A 22,735-nucleotide genomic window follows, 5' to 3' on the forward strand; every position below is an offset into this window, starting at 1 on the left:
CCAAAAATGGGCTCACTAATGAGCCAACACCAAAGCATGGTTCATCTAAACCGTAGCAATCCCATCATCTTGATGACCACCAGGGGTTTCCGCATCTGCTCATACAAATTAATTGATGATCATCACAAAAGAAAAAACCAAACAGAAGACATACACCAAACAAACAAGGTAAGCTAGAGTAAAAGTGTTTTAATCAAGTTACAGGGCAAATAAAAGCTAAATTAGATTAAAATCATATAAAGCAATAGGCACCCAAATCATGTGAAAGCAAACAAATACATGACTCTTTGACTCGATTATCCAGATCATACTCTTGATAGAGAATTCTAAAGGAAGTATGTGCCTATGTTGGTTTCTAAACTCAGCAAAGTCTAGACGCAAGGGGTTATCACCTAACCACACACAGGGTTAGTCTTCTAATGTCTTGAGCCTAATATGTCTCAAGACTAGGACCTTCTACCACTCTCACCACATAAATCATTCTGCTCTATGCGAGCGTGAATGATTATTAGAGTTCAAGATACCTTCTTTTATCTAAACATCTCCTATATCAAGGTATACACTAACCACAATCACCAAGAGTTTCCTTTGAAACTCTTTTACCAACAATTTCCACATGCCATCTCAATCATTCAAGTCTCATGCCAATCCACCACCAACCAAACAAGTCATGTTTTCCATTTCATACTCAACATAACAAGATTTCATTTAATCTCACACTATATAAATGCATACCATGACATACATATATCATAAAATAGTATTCACCCCAAATAAGTGACTTCCAACATTTAAATACCTGCAATTCCATACAATCAAGCACAACACACAACCATAACTCTTACACCAAAATTCCTAAGAAAATTTATTATCACAAAACCAAAATCACTACAGTAATACGTGACATTTCTGAAGCTATAGAAATCTAATCGACTATCCAACCAGTCAAACCACAAAATAGCATGTTATAAACCAAATGTCGAAATTTGAGCTCAATCCAACAATTAATGATTCAGGAAAGTCAATTTTACTAAAACTGCGCATATAAAAAAAGACATAGTTGCCCAGCGACCACCCGACACTTCCAGAATATGAAAAATAACGTCAAATATCACAATTTCATGAGTATTTAAACCCCTAACTTGGAAATACACAAAAAATTAATGTTTTCCCCAATCTTGTCTCATATTCCACAAAACACTAATCACATAAAATAGAAATAACGTGAATACAAGGTGTAGATCCCCTTACCTTAATAAAACTTAGCCAAACAAAACAGGACCCCAAGGAAGAGTACCACAGCTCCAAGAACAGATTAAGGGGCTGGAAATATTGGCACCCGAAACAAAATAGATTTACTAAGAAGAACCGTAGGCAGGGCCACAATAAAACAGTTGGTAAAAGATGGTAGAGGTCTACTTACATGGAGATGTGAGCTCAGACAACTCTGAACAAGGAAGATTCATTAAATCAATTTATGTTTCATGATAATTCTTATAAATCTAGGAATTTATAATCACTCATCATGATGAAGCATATCCTAAAAATAACACAATCAAAATAACACACAATTGGCATATCTAGGACTCGAACCCAAGTCCTTTAAACACACACGTACTCTCAACCACTTAACCTAGTACTATTCCACATCATAAAAGTTAGCATTAAATGTCTTAAAGGCTCTCACTACCCGCCTTTACTAAATAATTATTTATTTAATTATTTGAATTGCTCGGGTCTTACAAAGTTAACTACGGCATTGAAGTGTTATGGCTTTGTTCAATCTTATTCAGATTACTCATTGTTTATATTGTATAGGAGACAAATACATGTTTATGTGCTAGCCTTTGTAGATGAGTTAATTATTACAGGAAATAATATTACAGCCATAAAGATTTTTAAAGCTTACTTAAGTTCTTGTTTTCATATGTACGACCTAGGAGTCTTAAAATATTTCTTAGGGTTGGAGGTAGCCCATAATCTTGAGGGGTTTTATCTTTTCCAGAGAAAGTTTGCATTGGAAATCATTGAAGACACATGTTTGTTAGGTGTCAAGCCTCTGGATTTTCCAATGGAACAACACCATAACTTAGCATTGGCTTCTGGTACACCTCTTGAAAATCCAAAAACCATATTAAAGGCTGATTGAAAAATTAATCTGTTTGTGTGTGACTAGACCTGATCTTGCTTACTCTGTCCATATTTTATGTCAATTTATGCATAATTCTCTTAAAGAGCATTATCAGGCACACTACAAGAAAAATTTGAATTACCCACGAAAAAAATTTAGCATGTAAATTTTGTTATCTACGGGATTATGCGTTGACTTTGTTAATATTAATAAAAAAATAAAAAATTAGCAAAACTAGACCCATAATAAACTTATTTACAGGAATTAGCAAAACTAGACCCATAATAAACTTATTTACGGGAAGAAAGTTCATGGAATAAGAAAATCATGGGTATAACTAATTGATCCATGGGTAAAAAAAAGACATATTAAATTAAAAAAAAATTGTGTCTAGTATTCTTCCCCCAAAATCCATTACAAGTTCCAAATTTTCTAAACCTCTTCTCTAAACCCTTTCCTTCCAAATCTTCCAAAACTTAGCTTCCAATCTCCAAAAGTCTCCCAAAATCTCGAATGACTCTCACTCCATGAAATATGATGGTGAGCTTAAATATGTGAAAAATGTGAACATTTCACGTCGTCATGCCATCAAGCTCTCGCATTGTGAACCAAACATACACTAGAGCTCTTATGAACCCTTCACGTCGTCTAGCTCTCGCGACGTCCAACCAGGAAAAATGATGTCTAAGTAATGAAGGATTGTCTCAGATTTGGGAGTGAATTTCGTCTTGAACGAAAATGGGTATGAACTCTAGAACGAATGGGGAAAAATTGGAGGACGTCGATTTGGGGATTTCCGGAACGGGAGGAAATCACGCCACTTGGAGAATGTTCCAAGATAAGTGAGGAAGATCTGCCACTTTGAATCGGAGATTCAAAGATAAGGATCAATGGTTCTAAGAAGAACCTCAAGATTTGAGAGAAAACTCAAATTTTCATATAACTCAAATTTTAGTACAAAGTGTTTCACAAGGGCTTATATACTATGGGCCAAAACACCAGAAAAAGATCCGAAATGGCCCAAACATAAACACTACAAAAAATTACAAAAAGATTTCCTATTCTATGATCCGAAGCTAATCCGAGATCTCTTTGAAGGTCATTCGCATGATTCCACGTCTTCATCATTGCCTCTGGGGTGGACAAAAATCGACCTCAATTTTTAGCGCTTTATTACCTACAACCATACACACAAACATAAGTGTTGAAAGCGCGCAAAACTAGAATAGTCTAAAGACAAAAATAAGATGTTATCTAAAAAAAGAGATTGGAATAATGGGAGAGGCCAATCTCTTAATATTAAGGTGATTGGAGATTGTCCTCTAGGATCAAAGATAAATTTGCAGAACACATCTAAGACTTTCAACACCACTATTCTATTCACAATGAAACAAAAATGAAAAGATCCCACAGTAATAAAAAAAGATCCCATAGTAATTAGAACAGAAAAAGAGTGTCTCGGAAATCCCTTAGGATTTTCATGATAGGACAAACACACAAGCAAATGATTAAAGTCAGGTTCATGTTTTACCCATGTTGTTGCTGCCTTTTCTATCATTTTTCCTCAACCCATTGCTTATGCCATTGCTCCTTAATGTATTAGTTTTCCCTAGGCATTAAGACAAAAAAAGATGGGTTAGTAAGTGTTCCCAATGAAAATAAAAAATCATGATGTGAATGGGAAGACCAATTTAACGCATTATCATCCCCCTTTAAGGATATCTTTTCATCCATGCATGTAAGGGGTGTGAAGAGAGACTATTTCCCGCATTTCTCTCTTTGTTTTTCTTCTTCCTTTTCTCTTCTCTCTCTTTTAGCTCTTGCTCTTCTCTCTCTTTTAGCTCTTTCTCTTTTCTTTCTTTGAGCTCTTTCATCTTTTGTTCTCTTAGCTCTTGCTCTTCTCTGTCTCTAAGCTCTTGCTCTTTTCTCTCCATTAGCTCTCTCTTTTCTCCCACATTTCTTTTAGTGCTTTTTCTGCATTTTCTCTCTCTCTTGTCTTGCTTTTGCCACATTTCCTTTAGTGCACTTTCTGCATTTTCTCTCTCCCTTTGTGCTTGTTGCTCTCGTTTGACTTCGAGCTTTTACCTAACACTCCTCTTCACCTCTTTCAAATATACAATGTAATCCTGGAGTTCTTGAAGAGTCAGGTACTTTGCGTTCCAATTAGGACATTGATAATTTTTGTGTCCATATCCTTCACACTTGGTGCACCTAATAACACTTATTTTGTCGCTTGACAATGATCTTCTATCATGTTTGTGCTCCCAATAAGCCAGTGAAAATTAATTAAATAAATAAATAATTAATTAATAAATACGGGTAGTGGGAGGCTTTATGAAATTTAATTTTGATTGATGTGATGTGGAAAGTACTAGCTCAAATGGTTGAGAGTACTTGATTGTGTGAGAGGACTTGGGTTTGAGTCTTATGTATGCCATTTATGTGTTAATTGATTTATTATTATTTTAATAATATGCGTGATCAATTGGAACGATAATATAATTATAGAATTGTGTTAATTATCATGAAACATTAATTGGTTGAATGGTTGTACATTGATTTGGCATTAGCATGGTTATGGGTTCAAACCTTGGTAGAACCAAATTAAGCTTTCTTTTTCTCAATTTTGTTTTTGGCATGAATATGAAAGGGTTGAGAAAACCCTAGCTGAATGGGCAAAGAGGCTGGAAAAACAACCCATAAGTGACCTTGAATGGCAATTACACCTCCTTCTTAATGTCAATTTCGTTTGAGTAATTAAGCTTAATTAACACACCATTAAATGACTTTTTGAGAGAAAAGGAGAGAGTTTTGAGTCTACCATTGTTCTGCAACAATTTGAGAAAGAATTCAGAGCAAAATAGGGTTGTGAGTGAAGTATAGAGGCACAATTGGAGAGAATTAAAACAAGCCATTGGAAGCAATGGAGAAACAAATATTAATCAAGTTTAAGCAAGGAGTTCCAGGTTAGTGGAGTTGTATACGTTTTGTTTTACGTTAAGTCTAAACTCCATGATATATATTGTGAAATGCATGAATACTCCTCGTTTTGTTCGAATTTTCTAGTTTCTGGAAATTTTCCAGAAACTGCCTAGCGGCCTATGCATAGCCACCAGGCGATACATATGTTGTTGCCTAAACCTGTGTTCTTAAAGAGGAACCACCTAGCAATAAACTACCGACCGCCAAGCGACGCGTGATTGACGCACCAGTTCCTAGGTTTTGGTTTGAATTGTCTGGCGGTGATGATTAACCGCCACACAACACGAGCCATATTGGCTCGATTTTGGGATAATTTTGATCAGAGGGAAAGTTAACTGTAATTATTAAAGGATGTTTTTGAGGTCAAACAACATTGAATTTCATTTATTTGAGGGCATGATTGAATAGAACAGTAGGGAGATGTTTTCAAGGTTGGAAATTGGGGTTTTGTTATCCTAAGGAAAAATTGGTAGTTTAGTTGCACTGGAAAGAGTTAATGAATGCGTTTGGAATGAGAATCGTATGCTATGGATTGATTGAAATCAGAATCGTGTGCATGGATTAGGGTTAGCAAGGCATGGAGGAATGTAGGGTTCTTAGAAAACTGCAGGAATTCCTTGGCGACACTTCGGCTGCCGCTAGGCGCCATACCAAAGTTGCATGTTAGTGAGTTTTGGGTGCAAATTGTGGTGGGGAAACTAGATTGGGTCATGAGTGATGAAATTGTGGGAAGGGAAATACTATAGGGATTGGACTAAGATGGAAACCAGTGGTAATGGAAAGGGACTTATGACTTGTGAGGTTAAAGGAAAGAAGCCATAAGAGATGTCTAAGTATTAAAAGGAAGTGGACAATTAAAGGAATAGATTCTCTTGGTAGTGAATTCAATTGTGTGAGATATTGTGTTCCTAATATTTATGGAAAGCCTATTACTAAATTAAGATTGAATGTGGGTAAGGATTACAATTATTATGATTTAAAAGGGGATGCCATAATATAGAAATGATGTGATGAACAGGTACAATAGCCACTGGTTATAGGCATAGAAATGATGTGATGAACAGGTACAATAGCCACTGGTTATAGGCAAAGAAACGACAGTTTAATTGGTTGAGAGCCAACGATTAGGCATTGAATATAGTGAGAAGTTGAGTTCTTAAAGAGAATTGAAGGATAACACCCTTTGTAAGTTGTGAATGGTATTGGTTAATGCATAACAGTATAAATATAATTATTTTAGACAGAGATATAGGAGGATTCAACAATTTGAATGCATGGTGTTACAGGACTAAAGTGTTGGGACTTGGCTAAAAGTGTGCAAAACCAGACAGATGCATGTTACTGGTGTAGCGCCTGACGGAAAGGTTTGAACTGCCATGCGATAGCCACGAAACAGGGACTTTTTAGTGCAAGTAGCGCCTGGCGAAGAAAGTGGTCTTGCCAGGCGATAACTGTTGCGTTAATGGACTCCTGGAATGTTAGCACCTAGCGATGAGGGTAGTCCCGCCAGGCGAGGTCTGTAGCATGGGTATTTTCAGAGGCGTTACGAACTATGTTCGTATTTGGGCCCATCTGGAAATAGTTATTGCCAGGCGATAACTATTTCCAGATGGGCCCAAATAGTTTGCCCTCCTTAGTAATTAGCTGATGAGTTTGGTAATCTTGGGACATTATGAACTATGTTCGTATTTAGGAACTCCACTTGAAGTTACGGTGTATGATCCGTCACATGGTTTCCCGCACGTGCTCATCGGTTGTGGTCGATAGGTATGGCAGCAAGACATCTTGAGGTACTCACTAGAAGACGTAGAACACGATTAACATGGTGGTGGCCATGTGGTATGGAATCAAATGAAGGAATTCCTTTGGTGTGATTGTGTGATATATATAATTATGCCATATATATATATGTGTGTGTGTGTGTGTGTGTTTATTTTGTTAGCTCACCCTATTTGTTTGTGTTTGGTGATGATCGTGTACGTGGTACACGAGAGCAGATGATGTTGCACGTGGAATATTAACTCTAATTTCACTAACTCAAACAAAATCCACACCAAATAACTTCCAAATGCCACTACACCTAAAGGGGTTGCATAAACCAAAAATCTGTAGCACTAACATTCACGTGAAACTAGTCACTAGACTAGAAGAAAAAAAGGGTTGCTGAAAGTTTAAAATTCCACTTTGTGTAACATCTCGGTCGGGCATTACTAATTTAAATAATTAGAATAGGAAAAATCATGAAATCACATTTATAATAATTTATTGTCCCAAAATGCGGGAAAATTTACAAAATTCATTATACCGTAATAAATCAAAATCCACAAACTATGATTGTTGATTACAAACTCTTGGTCTAGTAAGATAAATGATTACAAAATTTTTAAAATCCATAAAACAAGAAAACATCATAAAGTCTTTTCCCTAAGCTAACCCCTCTCTGAATATATGCTTCACCAGCACCACCTGCAACATCATCTGCTCCCGTGTAACGCATTACATGATCATCGCCAAACACAAGTAGATAGGGTGAGCTCAACAGAATAAAACTGCACTACCCAATATAATCAGACAATAAAGGAATACTCATCATGCATATAATTTCATACCAATCTTTGTACCAATCCTCATTCATATCACATGTTGAATCCGTACCACTGGTTATTCCAAATTCATGAGTATAGGGCTTCATCTTATACCAATGCCATTCCTCTTTGATTACCAACCATCTCATTTGTTTCACATGCCAAGATCACCCAATCACATCTATCCAATTTATAACCACAAATTATACCATGCATTTCATTTCACAGGCCTCATGCATTATATATAGTATATCATAAATCAAACAATTCAATTAACCAAGTGAAGAAATACAACGTAACCTGCAGCATATCTCGCTCAAGCCAAGAGCCCTCGCTCAGGCGAGAGGAGTGCCCTCGCTTAGGCGGTAGATTCTCACTTAGGCGAGATCACGACAAGGGCGTTAGGAGACTTTCGCTGGCTCGCTTAGGCGAGCCCTCCCTCGTTTGAGCGAGACAACCCCTCGCCTAAAGGTGAGGCCCTCGCCTGGGCTAAAACACAACGACACCCTAAGGCTTCCATGCCTTCTCGCTTAGGCGAGCGTCTTTCGCTTGAGCGAGACAATGCCTCGCTCAAAACCAGAGCTCTCCACCTGAGCGAGAGGTCGTGAAACCCCTAGTCTGCTCCTACAAGTCTTGCCTAGTCGAGTCAGTCTCACTTGGGCGAGAGCAACAGATCTCGCCATTGTCCTTCCTGTAACAGTTATATATTCGCACCTAAATAGCAATACCAAGCATTTATCATACTTATTGAAATCATACAGTTCATACAAACACCCAACAGACTCTAATCAAGCCAAAAATCATTTAAAACCCAAAACTCTAACTTCCCTTACCTGGAAAGTGTTAGCTTAGGGCTTCGACACTCAAACCGTGGAGAAAAATAGCTCAAGGAGAAACTTCGAGAGCTGAAAAGCAGTGGAACTAGTTCAAAACGAGCTCACTAAAATAAGCTTTAGTTGGGAACACAAGGAAGAAACGGAATCGACAAAGAGCATGAGTTGGAAGAGACTTACGTGGAGTGGGTTGGGGTCAAACCCTAGTAGAGCTCTGGATAGGAAAAGAGAGATGAGAATACTATTTTCGCAGAATGACGAAAGTGAGATGGGTTTGGCTGCCTTAGGGGCCTTTAACACCCTATGGGTCAGCCCTAAGGCCCAATTAGATTTGGGGCAGCCCTTAAACATAAGGGCGGAAAATATTGGATCTTACATTTAGTAATTAAATATAAGAATTTTATTCAATTTATAATTAAATTTAATAATTTATAATTGAATTTAAAAAATAATAAATTCAAATGTCAATTTTAGAAAAAATATTAATATAATTTGTATAAAAGATATTAAATTTAGTGTCAATTTGAAATGGACAAAACTGATTTATTTATCAAAAATTGGGACTAAATTGAACAAAAATAACGAATATAGGGACTAAATTGAAGAAAAAACTAATACTACCACAAACTGACACGTGGCACTAGCATTGACACGTGGCACAATTGTGACTTAACACGTGGACAATTTTTTTAAATTAAAAAAATTTAAAAAAAAAATAAAAAAACTAAAAAATTAAATAAAAAAAAAACAGGAGCTGACAAGTGGTATGTACTATTAAAAAACGTTAACTATTTAAATACCGTTAGTGAAAAGGACCAAATTGACCACAATTTGACGAAAAAAGGACCTAATTGAACGCAGAATGAAAATAGGGACCAAATTGAATAAACACAACAAAAATAGGGACTAAATGTATATTTAAGACTAATAAAAACAATAACAATAATAATAATAACAATAATAATAATAATAACAATAATAACAATAAAATGAAACAATAAATATTGTACCGTACCTAGCCAAACTCAACCAAGTAAACAAATATACACATCAAAACCGCCTAACATCTAGTGCCCGGACACCATCAGCACAAGACATCTAGGCAAGTGGCCGGTCAAGGCCGACTACTTACCTAGAAAGTTAGCTAACATCGATGCTCCTCCTTCAATAAGTCCCCAGGGCCAGTTTTGGGGCCCAGGCCCACTCATGGCCCAAGCTAGGGCCCAGGTCAAAACCCAGCCCATGCAATGGTCAAACGTCATTAATGCTCTATAAATACACGTGGACCCCATCATTTAAAGGTACACATTCATTAATTGCTGATTTGACTCTTGAGAGCTTTGACTTACTTGAGCTTCGGAGATTCTTCTGTAGGTAACCCCTTCTGGGTTCAAGCCGGCATGTATTGAATGGGAAGAGGCCAACTAAGGAGATAGCGGACTACATGGTAAGGTGACGCTCGTGCCTAACTTATCTTATTTGTCCCTCTGCAGGAACAATTGGCGCCCACCGTGGGGCACGAGACGAACACCCTTAGTACCCGCTTTTCTCTGAAGATGGTTTCTACCCGCAGCAAAGCTGGAGCTAGCAAGCAAGTTGACGCTGGTCCCTCTGGACCTTCTGGCATCACCCCTGACCTTGCCGCCATCCTAGACGGCCAGATGAAGATGCAACAGGAACTCGCAGACCTGAAGAAGCGCAACGCTGAAGAGATGGAAGCGCTCAAACAAGAGAACTCCCGCCTCAAGAGGAGGATCGAAGCAGATGCCGACCTGAAAGGAAAAGCCAAAGAGACATCTGAAGCTGTGAAGTCTCCGGCTTTCCAACCTACAGAGGAAGAGAGTGAATACAACCCCACCCCCCACACCTTCACTTCCACCCAACAAACCCCTCTCACTACCACACACCCCCAACACTTCCCACCCAGTCACCCAGGACTTACAGCACCCTCACCAACCCACGTTCCCCATAACATACCCACTACGCTTCACACCGCATACGTCCCACCCTACAACCCCCCATATCTTCCCACAACCCACATCCCTCCTCATAACATCACCTCCACCTTCCCAACCATGATCAACCACCCACTCCCACCCCACATTCTCCCCCCCCACCATCCCAGACGCCACCACCCGTTCACAGACTTTATCGCTAACACCCCTCTCCCAACCCAGTGGGAACCATTCAACCTCGATCGCTACACTAGCGAAACCGACCCCGATGAACACCTGAAAGTTTACATCACACACGTTGCTCTGTATACATCCCAGGATGCAGTCTTCTGCAAAGCTTTCCCCACAACACTCAAAGGCCCCGCCCTAGAGTGGTTCACCACCCTCCCACCCTACTCCATTGATAATTTCGATACCCTTTCCCACATGTTTTCCACACATTTCGCCGGCAGCCGCCCTCACCAAACCACCACCATGTCCTTACTGGGCATCTGACAGGAACCCAATGAACCTCTCAGAACATTCATCGACCGCTTCAGTAAAGCAGCCCTTCGCACACCACACCTTAACCAGGAAATGATACTCCAATGCATGACCCTCACCCTGCAACCCGGACCCTTCGCTAATAACGTCTACCTCCACCCACCCACCTCCATGCACGAACTCAAGCTGCGTGCCGCTGACTACGTTCGCATGGAGGAAATGCAAACCCTCCACACTAAATTCTGCAACGACTATGCCGCCAACACCGCCACCCCCAATCCCAACCCCGTACCCAATCCCACCCCACAGCCTCACCCGCGCCCCGATACCCGTCCACGTGAGCCCTGCCAACCACGTTATACCAGATACGCCCCACTCACAGTAGCCTGCTCCCGCATCCTTGACGAAGCCCTCCAAGCCGACCTCCTCCCCCCACCACGCAAAACAACCACCCCTCCCAACGCTGACATGACCAAGTACTGTCGATACCACCGCAATCACGGTCATACTACAGAAGAGTGCAAAGCGTTACAGGATAAGATCGAAGAACTGGTACGCGCCGGCCACTTTTGCCGCTTCATCCGCAGAGATGACCACACTTCCTCTCGAACCCACCACCCCCCACGACACGACCACAGACGACAACCAAGCAGCGCCAACCACGGTAACCAACCCGCCCAACCCAATGACCAACACCCACAACCCGCCCACACCAACATCACCCCTGCCGACCCCCCCTTGCGAGGTACTATTAACACCATCTCTGGTGGCTTCGCAAGCGGAGGCTCCACCTCATCTGCCAGAAAGAAACACCTCCGCCACATACAATCTATCAACCACATCACCCAAACCGTTCACAGACGACGTATGCCCCCCATCATTTTCACTGATGATGACTTTCACGGCCTCGACCACCAACAAGACGACCCCATGGTCATCACAGTTGAAATCGAAAACTATGCTGTTAAAAAAGTACTGGTAGACCAAGGTAGCTCAGTTGACATCCTCTACTGGGCCACTTACCAAAAATTGCAACTCCCTGACACCGCTATGATCCCATATGACGAGCCCATATACGGCTTTTCTGGCGAACAAGTCTCTACCCGGGGCTACATAGACCTCCATACCGTCTTTCGAGAAGGAACCCAAACAAAAACAATCCCAATCCGTTTCCTAATAGTCGACGCACCCACATCCTACAACATACTCTTGGGCCGTCCTTCCCTCAACACACTCGGAGCAGTCGTCTCCACCCCGCATTTGGCCATGAAGTTCCCAGCACCATCCGGTGATATCCTAACCATCCACTGCGACCAACGTCTGGCACGCGAATGCTACATGGCAAGCTTAGGGCCCCAACTCCCAATCCAACAGACAAACCACATCGAGCGACCACCTAATTCACGCATAGCCTTATCCGGCGAAGACCTTGATCCCAGAATAGGCCGAGATGCCCGCCTCGAACCAGTCGAGGACACAACCCCCCTGGAACTTCCAAACGGCCATTCCATCAACTTGGGCACTGGTTTAAGTCTTGATGAGCGTGCCACAATTACACCCATCCTTATAAATAACACGGATCTCTTCGCTTGGTCAGCCGCCGACCTCCCAGGGGTAGACCCTAACGTCGCATCCGCATACCACAAGCTCTCGGTATATAAAGAAGCCCGCTACGTATCTCAGAAAAAACGCAAACTCGGTGAAGAACGCAGGCAGGCAGCCAAAATAGAAGCCGATAAGTTGCTGAGCGCAGGATTCATAGATGAAGCGCATTACACCACCTGGCTCTCTAACGTTGTCTTGGTGAAGAAGGCCAATGGTAAATGGCAGATGTGCGTGGACTACACAGATCTAAACAAGGCATGCCCTCGCGACGCCTACCCCCTACCCAACATCGACCGCCTTGTAGACGGCGCAGCAGGAAATAAAGTACTTAGCTTTCTGGACGCATACTCAGGTTATAACCAAATACCCATGGCCACAACAGACATGCACAAGACCGCCTTCATCACAGACGATGCCAACTACTTCTATAGAGTCATGCCCTTCGGCCTCAAAAACGCTGGGGCAACCTACCAGCGGCTAATGGACAAAGTCTTCAGCCACCTCATAGGACACTGTGTCGAAGTCTACGTCGATGACATGGTCGTCAAATCCCCAAGCCATCATCAACACGCTACAGATTTGGAGGCGGTTTTCTCCGCATTGCGCCAGTACAACCTCCGCCTGAACCCTGAGAAGTGCGTATTCGGCGTGGACCGGGGTAAATTCCTCGGTTTCATGTTAACTCAGCGCGGCATAGAGGTCAACCCCGAAAAATGCAAGGCTATCATCGAGATGCGTAGCCCAACCACCATCAAAGAAGTACAACGACTAATTGGCCGCCTCACAGCTATATCCCGCTTCCTACCAAAACTAGCAGAACAAACTCAACCCATAATTCAGCTCCTAAAGAAATCCGCCCGGTTCACGTGGACTGAAGATTGTGAACAAATATTCCTCAAGCTCAAGGCATCCCTAACCTCACCCCCCATCCTCCGCAAACCTGACACTAGCCAACCCCTGCTAGTATACATCACGGCCACCGATCACACCGTCAGCGCTGCCCTTGTCCAAGAAGCAGAAGGCACCCAGCACCCTGTTTACTTTGTAAGCAGAACACTCCAAGACCCTGAAACCAGATACCAAATGGTAGAAAAACTAGCCCTATCCTTGGTCCACGCCGCACGCCGCTTGCGTCCATATTTCCAAAACCACACCATAACCGTCAAGACCGATTATCCAATTCAAAAAATATTGCAAAAACCAGACTTAGCCGGGCACATGTCGTCATGGGCCGTGGAGCTCTCCGAATTTAACATCCGCTATGAACCACACGGCCTCATCAAAGCCCAATGTCTCTTGGACTTCGTCAACGACCTACAACAAACACCTATCGAGGACCAATGGACACTTCATGTAGATGGCTCCTCGAACCCAAGGGGTGCAGGTGCCGACATCGTACTAGAAGGCCCCAACGATATCCTCATCGAGAAATCTCTTCATTTCGCGTTCAAAACGTCGAATAATCAAGCCGAATACGAAGCTATACTGGCCGGTCTCTCTCTCGCCCGTGAAGTAGGCGTCAAGAAGCTAATATGTAAAACCGACTCCAAACTCACAGTAGGTCATTTGAAGGACGAGTTCCAAATCAAAGACCCCGTCCTCCAACAATATTACCATTTGGTCCGCGCAATCATCCAATCCGCCTTCGAACTAGTCCGCGTCGAACACATACCCAGAACCGACAACGTCAAAGCCGACATCCTTTCCAAATTAGCCAGCACCAAACTCAAAAACCGCAACCGGTCCTTGCTACAGCAAACACTATCCACACCCTCCGTCACACACACTTGCCAAACGTTAACCCACACCCCATCAGACAATCTCATCCCTACCCAAAGCCCAAACTGGACCACCCCTTACGTTTAGTACCTCAAAACTGGCAACCCCCCGCCCGACGCGGACAAAACTTGGCTGGCCAAGGCCGCCAGGTACACTATGGTAGGCGACGACCTCTACAAACGCGGATATGGCCAACCCCTACTTAAATGTGTCACGCCAGAACAAGCCCAGTACGTCATTAAGGAACTACACGAAGGGATTTGCGGTTATCACTCAGGCGTGCGCACCATGGCCACAAGAGTTCTCAGAGCCGGGTACTTTTGGCCTACAATAGAAGCGGACTGCCAAGACTACGTCAAAAAATGAAAACCGTGTCAAAAGCACGGCAACCTCATACATCAGAAACAAGAACAGCTACACCACATATTGTCCCCCTGGCCATTCGCTAAGTGGGGAATGGACATCCTAGGCCCATTCACACCCGGCAAAGGACAGGTTAAGTTCCTCATCGTAGCCGTGGACTACTTCACCAAGTGGATTGAAGCCAAACCATTGACCACTATAACGGCCCAGCAAGTCCAGCAGTTTGTGTGGAAGGACATCATATGCAGATATGGTATACCGCATACCATCATAATAGATAACGGCCGACAATTCATTGACAAGGAACTAGCAAAATTCTACACCGGTCTGGGCATCAAACATATCACAAGTTCTGTAGAACACCCACAGACCAACGGGCAGGCGGAAGCAACAAACAAAGTTATCCTCGTGGAACTGTGTAAAAGATTGGATACCGCTAAAGGCCGATGGCCAGAAGAGTTAATTGAAGTGCTGTGGGCATACAGATGCACCCCGCAATCGTCGACTAACGAATCCCCCTTCAGCCTAGTCTACGGCGCAAACGCCATGATACCAGTAGAAATTGGTGAACCTTCCCTGCGCCGAGAACTATACGACCCAACTCACAACCACCAAAACATGGCCTTGCATCTCAACCTCCTTCCCGAACTCAGAGAAAAAGCCCAAATACGTAATCTCGCCGCCAAACAAAGAGCCGCCAGGAAATATAACGCAAACCTGCACCCGCGATCGTTTGTCATAGGAGACCTAGTATGGAGAATGGCCAGCAGTGCTAGAAAGAAGGATGGCAAGTTCTCCGCCAATTGGGACGGCCCATACCGCATACGAGAAGACACAGGAGGTGGGGCTTATCGCCTAGAACAACTATCCGGGGAAGAAATCCCCAACACATGGAATGTATCCCACCTCAAGTTTTATTTCAGTTGAACATACACCATAAGCGGACCCATACTTGTAACCACGGGTGTACTCTTTTTCCTCACTTGGTCTTTTTTCCCTAAGGAGGGTTTTGGCCAAGGAGGTTTTAACGAGGCACCCCCATTTCAATTAATAAAATGAGTGGTTCCCTACTCTATGATACTTGTGTTTAATTCGCTTAAGTTCCCCACCCTTACCACAAGTAAGCGGCCTGGGTCGAACACCCTTTACTTGTGTTTAATTCGCTTAAGTTCCCCACCCTTACCACAAGTAAGCGGCCTGGGTCGAACACCCTTTACTTGTGTTTAATTCGCTTAAGTTCCCCACCCTTACCACAAGTAAGCGGCCTAGGTCGAACACCCTTTACTTGTGTTTAATTCGCTTAAGTTCCCCACCCTTACCACAAGTAAGCGGCCTGGGTCGAACACCCTTTACTTGTGTTTAATTCGCTTAAGTTCCCCACCCTTACCACAAGTGAGCGGCCTGGGTCGAACACCCTTTACTTGTGTTTAATTCGCTTAAGTTCTCCACCCTTACCACAAGTAAGCGGCCTGGGTCGAACACCCTTTACTTGTGTTTAATTCGCTTAAGTTCCCCACCCTTACCACAAGTAAGCGGCCTAGGTCGAACACCCTTTACTTGTGTTTAATTCGTTCAAGTTCCCCACCCTTACCACAAGTAAGCGGCCTGGGTCGAACACCCTTTACTTGTGTTTAATTCGTTTAAGTTCCCCACCCTTACCACAAGTAAGCGGCCTGGGTCGAACACCCTTTACTTGTGTTTAACATACAAACGCCAATTATGCTCCTTTAGGAAAATACGCATACAACATAACATCTCACATGCATAACATCATTATCCAACAAACACGTTCCTATCACATATGCTTATCGTCAAAAAACCACAAAACACATATATCCACAATATGCATCACAATAAAAGCAAGAAAAAATATTGTACAAGTTATTACAGACTTAGGATTCATTGCGAAATAACACATCATAAACACTACATCCTAAGCTGCTTTGTCATCCTCCACGGGTGCATCCACATCTTTCTCCGCCTCAGCCGCCTCGTTCTCGACCTCCTCCCCACCCTCTTCATCCTCCCCTACCAACTTTCCACCAACCACATCCTTATCTACATCGAACCTAGAATCCAGGGCATCCACATCCTTATAAAAGAAAGCCGCCTGCCGCAACCCCTTCTCAAATCCATTTATATGCTCCTGAATAACACTATTCTTCAGGTCATCCAACTCACCGACAGCCCCGTCATACTTGTCCTTTAGATCTTCATAGGCTTCCTCCAGCTCCCCTATACGCTTATTCAATTTCTCCTCAGAATCTAAACACCGAACCTTCCACGACACCAACCTCTTTCTCTCAGCCTCCCACCCTTCCTTCTCCTTCTCCAACGCCGCCTTCTCCTCCGCCAACTTGTCCACTTTATCCTGCAGCCCTCCCGCCTCCTTCACTTCCCTTCTGTAAAGGGACCCCACACGTCTACTCAACACCAATGCCTTACTCCCAAACTCAACCATGGTCCTCACAATATGATCAACCTCCATATTGTCGATGGAGTTCACAACAGTATCCGGCAAGTTGATTGAGATGTCCTTCCTCACCCATATCTCCGGCAACTCGATTAACCCGGCCTCCGGCAACTTCTCGCCACCGGCCGACCCCGCCCCATCGCCTGACCCGAGAATAGCTGCCCTTACTCTCTTCACATCCTTACCCTTCTCGGGTCGAGGCGGAAGCTCAGCCCTCCTCTTCGTGCCGCCATGCACGTGTACTTCCACCACAGATTCCTGCAGATTGGGGACATCAGTTTTCCCAGCCTCCTTGGCCTTGGCGGCCATCTCCTTCCTCAGCGCTTGGAAGAGCGCCAAGTTCTTCTTGCCAGACTGCGCCATATGTCCTGCAATAACATATCACAGCTCGGATCAAAACAACTTAGCATCATTAACACAGTTTAAGTAATAAACAGATACCTTCAATATCTATAATCGGATGCACCGAATTATAAACCCTAACTAAGCCCTTAGTGGGCAACTTATCCACAAATCTTAACAACATTCCCACCACCTCCTTATCTCCGGACGACAACTCCTCCACCCCCATATCCTTGTAACGCGAAGGGTTATTGGTCCAACTGAAAGGGAACTTTGTACTCCCATCCGCATTCAGGAAATGCTGCTCACCTCCCTCCTTCACTACAACCTTGAAGTATCCATCCTTGAAGTGCTTGAAAGACTGGGAGAATGCATCCAACCTGCTAATGCTGGGACGACTTATCAATGACAACCATGTAGCCGGCCTCCGGGGTCTGGTATCATAGAAATACAAAAACGCATAAGGTGAAGGCTCCAAGTACAGCGACTCGCACAGAATGCGGAAAGCCTGTAAGTAAGCCCAGCTGTTAGGGTGCAGTTGAGTAGGCGCCACATTCAAAGCCCGCAACACGCCCATGGTAAAGTCGTCGAAAGGTAGTCGTATATGAAGCTGAGAAAAATGACACATGTACATGTAAAAGAACTTCTCGGTAGCCCCCTCTTGACCGTGGCATACCCGGTCGATGGCGCTCACTCTTTCCAATGAAACAATATCTCCACTGACCCCTCTGGATATGACAGGTGTACAGTTCAGCCAAGAATTCAGCAGACGAGACCACCTAAACAAGGATGACTGTTCACGAACATCGGACGCAACCCATGCATAACCGCCCTTAGCCGGCCAATTACTTTCCTCCAGCTCTTCAGGAGGATCTTCTCGGACCTCCCTCACCACCTCCATTGGCATCCCGCTTGTGCCAACTCCAGCACTCACACCCTCTCTACGAAGCCGGTCATCTCTACTCCTATCCGACTCAGTACTCTGACTACTACTAGATGTAGATAACGATGAGCTATCGCTACTAGACATACCTGTTTGAGTTTTTACGAAAGATGTCGGCGGAATTTGGGAACTAGTCGGACAATATGATGCGCACAGGACCTCTGATTTCAAAACTCGCAAATGAACCAAGTAAACCCTCAGCTGCTTTCAAGCCCATATTTATAGTCCACGATCCCAAACGACTAAAACTCTTCCCGCCAAAATGAAACCCCAGACCAATCGACACCATTATGAAGGATATGACACACAAAAAACGACGGCGCCAAAGTTTTAACGATGTGACCACCTGACGCCTTTTCACCTACCTTCTGACACTTCCAAGCCTTAACACTGTTCACCACACTTAAAGGCTGGGGGACTGGTGTATCACACCTAGCCGGTTTTGCTAGTTCACCAACACATCATCCTTCATCGAACACATATCATCCTTGACCGACAACCCATATCGGACAAGGCTGGGGGACTGGTGTACCGTACCTAGCCAAACTCAACCAAGTAAACAAATATACACATCAAAACCGCCTAACATCTAGTGCCCGGACACCATCAGCACAAGACATCTAGGCAAGTGGCCGGTCAAGGCCGACTACTTACCTAGAAAGTTAGCTAACATCGATGCTCCTCCTTCAATAAGTCCCCAGGGCCAGTTTTGGGGCCCAGGCCCACTCATGGCCCAAGCTAGGGCCCAGGTCAAAACCCAGCCCATGCAATGGTCAAACGTCATTAATGCTCTATAAATACACGTGGACCCCATCATTTAAAGGTACGCATTCATTAATTGCTGATTTGACTCTTGAGAGCTTTGACTTACTTGAGCTTCGGAGATTCTTCTGCAGGTAACCCCTCCTGGGTTCAAGCCGGCATGTATTGAATGGGAAGAGGCCAACTAAGGAGATAGCGGACTACATGGTAAGGTGACGCTCGTGCCTAACTTATCTTATTTGTCCCTCTGCAGGAACAAATATAAATATAATAATAAAAAAAATAAAACAATAATACTAATAAGCCAAAATAATAAAAATAAAAATAAATAAAATAAAATAAAGCAATAATAATATAAAATAATAATGATAATAAAATCACAAATAAAATAAAACAATGATAATAATAAAAAGAATAGCAAAATACTAGTGAAATTAAATATTAATAATCATAATAAAAAATAATAATAATAGTAATTGTAATAATAATAGTAAAATAAAATAAAAACAATATGAATAATAATAATAATAATAATAATAATAACAATAATAATAATAATAATATAAATAATAATAATAATTATTACTATCATAATTATAATTATAATAATAGTAAAATAAAATAAAATAAAAATAAGAATTGTAAGGTCTAGTTTTTCTACTGCCTTAATTTTAAAGGACTACCTCAAAGTCAGTTGGGCCTAGGGTTGGCCCAAAAGGAAATCAGACCCTAAGTATGCCCTAACCCTGACTCTCTCGCTCACTTCAGAAATGTGCCCCTTTGGTTCTAAGAGCTGCAACCATTACTCTACTAGGGTTTGCTTTCTCGCCTCGGACAAGTCCGCTCAAAGCTCGTTTCTACTCAACGTAAGTTACCCATCAACTCATATCCTCCCTTCCTTAGTGTAATCTCGTGTTTTTCTCAGTTGGGGTTTTGTAGTGAGCCCAATCTTAAGATCTTTTCCACTGTTTTCTAGTTCCAAGCCTTTTCCTAGAGTTGTTGTGCTTCGCGGTTGGTGTCGAAGTATTGTACTAGCTTATTCTAGGTAAGGGAAGCTTGTATGGGACGATCAACATTATTGTTTGGGTATGAAAATATATTTGTAGTAGGGAGAAACAATAGCAAGGTCTGATACTCTCGCCCAATCGAGCCTGTCTCGCCTAGGCGAGACTTGCAGAATAGGCCAAGGCTACACTCGAGCTCTCTCTCAGGCGAAAAGCTCTTGTTTTGAGCGAGGCACTTTCTCGCTCAGGTGAGCGACGCTCGCCTAAGCGAGAACATGTGAGAGCCTTGGTATGTTACTCTTGTCTTGCTCAGGCGAGGTGTTGTCTCGCTCAGGCGAGGAGGGACTCGCCTAAGCGAGCATGTGAAAGCCTCCCAGCGCCCTTATCGCGATCTCACCTAAGCGAGAGTCTATCGCCTAAGCGAGGGCACTCCTCTCGCCTGAGCGAGGGCTCCTGGCTTGAGCAAGGGCTCCTGGCTTGAGCGACGTCTGCTGCAGGTTACCCTGTTTTCCTTCACTTGGTTGGTTGGATTGGTTGATTTATGTTATACTCTATATAAGGCATGATGCCTGTGAAATGAAATGCATGGTATAATCTGTGGTTATAAATTGGATTGATGTGATTGTGTGATCTTGGCATGTGAAACAAATGAGATGGTTGGTAATCAAAGAGGCATGGTATTGGTATGAGACGAAGCCCTATACCCATGGATTGGGAATAACGAGGGGTATGAGATGAATCCCTTCATTGTTTGAATGTGATTGGTCTATGGTTAGTGCGTAATTCCATGGAATCTCTAGGTGAGATTTCAGGGTCGTGCTTCAATGGTCAGGATATAATTCCATGACCCCTGTTAGTGGGGATTCATGGTGGTGAGAGTAGTAGGAGGCCTGAAAATCATTAAGGGCTAACCTTGTGTGGGGGGGATTGGAAATATTGTAACACTTGTCACACTTAGCTCACGGGTGAGCAAAGATATCCACAACAAGTGCAAGCATCCGCTGAATCTGACCTAATTATACATATCCGGATGATGAGTTGAGTCGAGTCGAGTCTTAGAGTATTGATTTGAAAGTCATAACATGCTTGGATCATCTGTGCATATTTTGACTGTGAAATTATATCTGAGTGTTCTAATTAAATTCTTGTCTTATCAAGCCTAACCAAGTGTTTCTTGTGTGCCAGTGAACTATGGCACCTCCTCGTAGGACTCAGCAATCCTTCCAAGGCGATGTACCCGATATCGCCAGAGCAATAGAAGCGATAGTAGCTACTATGACGCAGTAAAGCACAATGATGATGCAGCAGCACAAGGCATCGATGCAGCGATAGGCAGCGTCGCTTGAGCAGTAGCAGCTAGTGATGTAGCAGATGGAGGTTGCAAGAGTGGCTGCAGAGGATGCCCACATGCAACATATGGAAGCCTTCCGGTAGCTGGAAGAGAACAAGGCAGCTGCTCCTGCTTTTGGTCCCGAGCCACGACCTACAGTCAGGGAGTGGAGTTTGGAGGACTTCTTGAAGCACCACCCGACGAAGTTTGGAGGCAAGACAAGTCCTAATGCCGCAGACCAATGGCTAAATAACATGGAGAGGATTTTTGATGCAAAGATGTGCCCCGTAGAGAATAGATTGGCTTTCACGGTATACATGCTTACCGGAGAAGCTGAACACTGGTGGATCAGCACGAAATCTATCATGGAGGAGCGAGGAGAAATAGTGACTTTGGAGGCATTCATGGGGAAGTTTCTCTTTGAGTACCTTCCCGACAACGTCAGGTATTCCAAGGAGGTTGAATTCCTCCATATAACATAGGGGAGCAAGTCAGTGGCGAACTATGCTGAGAAGTTCAAGCACCTTACCCGCTTCTATACACTGCCACTGGATGAAGAGTGGAGATGTCGCAAGTTCAAGAATGGTCTTCGTGACAATATTCGCTTGATGGTAGCCCCATTATCCATCAAGGATTTTGCTGCTCTAGTGGAGAAGGCCAGGGTGATGGAGAAGATGAAGAACGAGGTGGAAGGTCAACGCCTACAACAGCCTCAAAAGATAGGTGGACCATCTGGTTCAAGCTGAGACACGAGGGGAGAAGGAAGCCTTATGATAGATCTCACCATCAATCTCAAGAGTCTAGGAGTTTTTCTCCTTAGCACGGTGAGGTTCAATGTTATATATGTGGATGCCCTCATCTAAGAAGCGCTTGCTCGCACATGGAGGGCTATCGTCGGTGCAACAACTGCGGCAAGGAAGGCCACTTTGGGAAAGACTGTCCCACCCCATCTAGGGCAGCACACGCCCTCGAGTTCAGACTCTCACTCAACATTAGCAAAAGAACAGAGGCAACAAGCCTCAAGCGACGGGCAGGGTGTATGCTATGACAGGAGCACAGGCAATTGGCTCAGGTAACCTGGTTATGTGTAGTTGAATGATAGCTAGTATGTGTTGTTGTGTATTGTATGATTCTGGAGCGATACACTCCTTTGTGTCAGGTGATT

At 43.3% G+C, this 22,735-nt stretch overlaps 1 protein-coding gene across 1 annotated transcript; it reads left to right on the top strand.

Annotated features, from left to right (window-relative positions):
- The first annotated feature begins 21,824 nt into the window (after window positions 1–21,824).
- On the top strand, window positions 21,825–22,316 carry LOC146886221 (uncharacterized). The gene is made up of 2 exons (XM_085673348.1): window positions 21,825–22,010; window positions 22,053–22,316. The coding sequence occupies exons 1-2, from the start codon at window positions 21,825–21,827 to the stop codon at window positions 22,314–22,316; spliced, it is 450 nt and encodes a 149-aa protein (XP_085529474.1).
- Window positions 22,317–22,735: the final 419 nt, after the last annotated feature.

Source organism: Vigna unguiculata, chromosome 5 (assembly GCF_037176805.1).
Source record: "Vigna unguiculata cultivar grain cowpea cultivar isolate G323 ecotype 2 chromosome 5, ASM3717680v1, whole genome shotgun sequence".
In the NCBI taxonomy this organism is placed as follows: domain Eukaryota; kingdom Viridiplantae; phylum Streptophyta; class Magnoliopsida; order Fabales; family Fabaceae; genus Vigna; species Vigna unguiculata.

Coding starts and splice junctions, on each gene's coding strand:
- LOC146886221 (XM_085673348.1), top strand. CDS start 21,825: ATGGAGAGGATTTTTGATGCAAAGATGTGCCCCGTAGAGAATAGATTG. Junction 22,011..22,052: donor TTGAGTACCTTCCCGACAAC/GTCAGGTATTCC, acceptor CATATAACATAG/GGGAGCAAGTCAGTGGCGAA.